The sequence below is a fragment of the Wasmannia auropunctata genome, unplaced genomic scaffold (assembly GCF_000956235.1).
Source record: "Wasmannia auropunctata unplaced genomic scaffold, wasmannia.A_1.0 LD335586.1, whole genome shotgun sequence".
NCBI lineage: Eukaryota > Metazoa > Arthropoda > Insecta > Hymenoptera > Formicidae > Wasmannia > Wasmannia auropunctata.
In genome coordinates, this window is record NW_012027304.1 from 6508 (window position 1) to 10614 (window position 4107).

General features: G+C 41.7%; 1 protein-coding gene across 1 annotated transcript; it reads right to left on the minus strand.

Moving 5' to 3' along the window:
* Window positions 1–143: 143 nt before the first annotated feature.
* Window positions 144–2800, minus strand: LOC105456679. Its single transcript, XM_011700896.1, has 4 exons — window positions 1682–2800; window positions 1183–1401; window positions 421–736; window positions 144–156 (listed from the first exon to the last, which is right to left on the minus strand). The coding sequence occupies exons 1-4, from the start codon at window positions 2184–2186 to the stop codon at window positions 144–146; spliced, it is 1053 nt and encodes a 350-aa protein (XP_011699198.1). The 5' UTR covers window positions 2187–2800.
* Window positions 2801–4107: the final 1307 nt, after the last annotated feature.

The window sequence follows — 4107 nt, forward strand, 5'->3', positions numbered from 1 at the left end:
CGAGCCATGTAGAGGTGGACTTGGCGGAAGTGGTGAAAAACTAATTACATCCTTAATAATGATACAGACACCTGACTCGCCGACACCATACCTGTCATTTCTGATGACATGACACCCTTTGAGGTTAAGCTTAAATGTTGGATTTAGCAGAGTTTCCTGTAGACAAATGATATCAAAAATGCTAATTAGTCGCTGAATTTCCTGAACTTTGTTTCTGAGTCTCCGACAATTCCAAGATAAGACTCGAAGAAATCGGGAGGAGTTCCTTCCTGAAGCGGGACGAGGGGGGTGTCGAGGAACAGGTGTGGTTAGGGAAGGAGAGGGGATGGGAGGGGAGGGGGAGGGGGGAGACTGAAGGAGAAAGGGGGAAGGACCGGGGGGGTGGCAGGAGAGGGGGGAGGGGGATTAGGGGTAGTAGGCCGATCCCCCATGGAGGAATGGCCTCTTGGAGGAGGAGGGTAGAAAAAAGAATCCGAATTCTGGTGCACATTGCTTGCCCCGAATAATTCAAGAACTTCAGCGACCTTGCTTAAGATGGGAGAAATATTTCTGACCAGGTGTAGAATCTGGCGTATCAGCGCCGTCATATCCGGAGCGCCTCCCGCCGTGAAAGCCTTCAGCAGATCTATAATGGATTCCAAGCCCGACCTGGGGGAAAGATGCCCCTGCGCAGAATGAACCCCACCTGACAGATCCTCTATAGGGGGGTGTTGATAGCCAATCCCGTTTGATGAACCTGAGGGTAAACGACCATTAGGCGCCATTACGAATTCTGATCGGCCATATCCGGCCGGTTGAGTAAGCGTGTTCAGAGAACGCGCCGGGAGTGGACGCGTGTGCTTAGTGGCAGAAGATTGAGACGCCAGCCGGCGTTGCAAGCGCTGGGGGGGGGGTGAGGAGAACTATTGGACGTAGCCTGAGCGTAAGATCTGCGCTGCTCCGGAGGGGAGTCATAAGAAAAATCATCATTGTCGTTCAGAGCATCAAACCTGTTGTGGTGTGTAAAGATACTTTGGGGAGATGAGGATAATGAGGGGAAGTTAGCACTGGAAGTTCCCAGGGGGGAAGAACTATTTTTCTTTTTCGCCTCTATTAGGGGGATATTGTGGGTGGCTGCAAGGGTGAGAATATTTTTGTGTTTGATTAAGATAGGACAGGAGGGATCATTCGGGAGGTGCTCACCTGAGCAGTTGATACATTTCGGCGTGCTGCTCTCCTCTGGGCAGATTGAATTCTCTGCGTGCACCGGTCCCCCGCAACGCAGGCACCTCGCAGGGCTCCGGCATATGACGTTGGAATGGCCCACTCTGTAGCATTTTGTGCAGAACCGGGCTTTCGGAATGTAAGGTCGCACTGCGTGCCTTGCCCAGAAGAGGATGACATGCGAGGGCAGAGATTGTCCTGCGAATTTAATACATATTGTATGAGATGGTACATATTGCGTAATGCCGTTAACAGTAATCCTTCTATTAAGTCGTTGAACTTCGACTATCTTATGCTCTGTACTAAGCGATTCTCTTATGTCCTCCAGACTGAAATCTAACGGAACGTCTCTGATGACGCCCGTGCGTAGGACACAATAGTTTGGAATGATTGGCCTTGCAATTGATTGAGGCCAGCATAGGATTTGAGACTAAATTGTTTGCCGCTGTTGCAGATTTGCATTTGACTACGATCTTACCTAGCCCCAGTTTCCTCATTTCAATGATGTCTGCAGCTGGCATGATCCGACCGACTTGCGCGAACATCCGCATCGGGTGAAGGTGGCCGTTGTTGTTGTTATTATTGCTGTTGTTGAGTGCGTACACATGCACCAAATACGGCGCCTGGTCTTGGTTTGTGTAGTTGTTTGTCTTTCCCTCTAATTTCTGTGCCTTGGGATTTTCCGGACCCAAATGAGACGACCGTGCGCTCGAGGGCGCATGGGCAGAGGGCAATGATGTCGCCGAAACCGATGGTGCCGAGGTATCCTCGCTACCTTCTTCAAGAACAGAATAAGATCTTTTGTTGTTACCTTTTTCGCTGTTTTGGACTGAGATCAGAGGGGGTGACCCTTGGGCGTCCATTTCCATGGCCGTGGCATCCTCTACGCTATCGTTATTGCCTACGGTGATTTGCGAGCACGGTTGTGCGTAGCCCTTCTGCTGCGTTGAGGTTATTTCGTTCCTGGCCTTATCCAGATGCATACTTGAGCTTGTGCGAGAGTGTTCGTAGTTGCGCTCTTGTTGTGCTCTCTGAGAAATTTCCGGGCTGACGCAATCTCACTGGGGACTCGCGCACTCACGGATACCGAGGAGGATGAGGATGATTCAATGTAATTCGAGGCTAGGGAGAGGGGAAGAAGGTGCGTGTCGTGCTTTTGACTTTGAGACAGGGCTATTTGCCCCTCAAATTGTGAAAAACGGTCTAAAGGGACCGAAAAAGTCTGTTGCGAAGCGGGGGAGACAGGAACGTTTCCGCCCCCTCCCTCCCCGACACCCCGAGGCCGTAGCCTCGTCCATTCCTTGCGGCACGATGTATACTACTGCGGTAGAAAAGAGAAAATTCGCGCACAAAAAAATCTCGCCCCGGGTGAACACCCGGGGACACACGCCGGGGATAAGCCGCAAAAAACACAGATTAGCCAAGCAAATAGATTAGCAACTCCCCAAGTTTGCCTTGGAACAGTGTTTTGAACGCCATCTGGGCGAATATACGTAGCAAACTAATATTCAATATGGCTACCTCTAATACGATATATTTATTAAAGAATCTCTTAGACTTCTTAAAGACATTTAACACTAATTTATTTGATTAGTGATTAATTATTTTTTTTAGTATTAATACATATTTCAAATAAATAATTAATCATTAATTAAATAAATTCAGTGTTAAATGTCTCTAAGGAATAGTAAAATTAATTATAAAAAACAGAAAAAGTTGCAATTACAAAGTTATAAATCTAAAAATAAAAATTACATTAATGGTATAATTAAAGCATAACAGTCATTATTAAATAATAACTTAACAATTGCAACTTTAATAGATAAGAATGTGGAAAAATTATAAATAGCGTAAATATTAAATGATATAAATACAGATTATATTTAATAAAAGTTTATTTCTTTAATTTATATCGCTTTTGCTTTTTTTCATAAAGTTCAATAGCTTGTTTAAATATTGCATTTCTTTGTACATGTCTTGTATCTCGACCTGATATAATTCTATTTATGGTTTTACAAAAAGTGTATAAATATAGAATTTTATAATTTTTTGGATTACAGTACGTTTTAATTCTATCTTATGTTGATTACATTTTATAAAGTCTAAATTTAATTTTTCGTTTAAATGAGTTTGTAATAAGGCAGAAACATTTCTGCGAAAACATAATGAAGAAATATTTTTGTTTAAAATATCATCAGCTTCGGTGAATGCACATTTCAAAAAAAGACATAGATGGATAAGTTAATGAACGTTTTTCTTTTACATATTCCCTGTGAATTATTTGCATATACTCTTCGTAGTATCTGACGTTAAAAGACTCTGTTTACATTCTTCACAATTTTTAAATTGTTTTAAAGATAAAACTTTTTTTGCAATCCAACCAGCAACATATGCTTGACTGTTTTTATTAGGTGAAACTTTATGGACTATTGTTTTATGTGTGATTTGAGATAATTCAATATGATCTTTTTCCACTATTTGTTCACTATTGTTAATTACTTGATCATTTGTTATAAATTGCTTTAACGTAAATCGCCGTCATTTTCATTTTCGCAATTATAACTTACAGAGCGTTTTGAAGTTAAATTATTTATTATTTATTTAGTAATGTTTTATATGATCCAGAGAATTGACTACATGAGGGATTAATGTTTCGACGTCCGTGGCTACGAATCATTCCAAAAAAATTTTCTAAAGGATCTTGATTTATATTTCGTGTTTTTAAAAATTGGATCCCTGCGTTAGTAATTACTTTCCATATGTTTTCAAATCCATGTAAAGTTTTAATCCAATTTTTTAATGATGGTATGCATTTAACTGGTTTCTTAGTTTTTGGATCTACATATCGCATGTCAGACAATAATTTAATAGCATATGGCCAAAAAGTGATGATGTTTACTATTG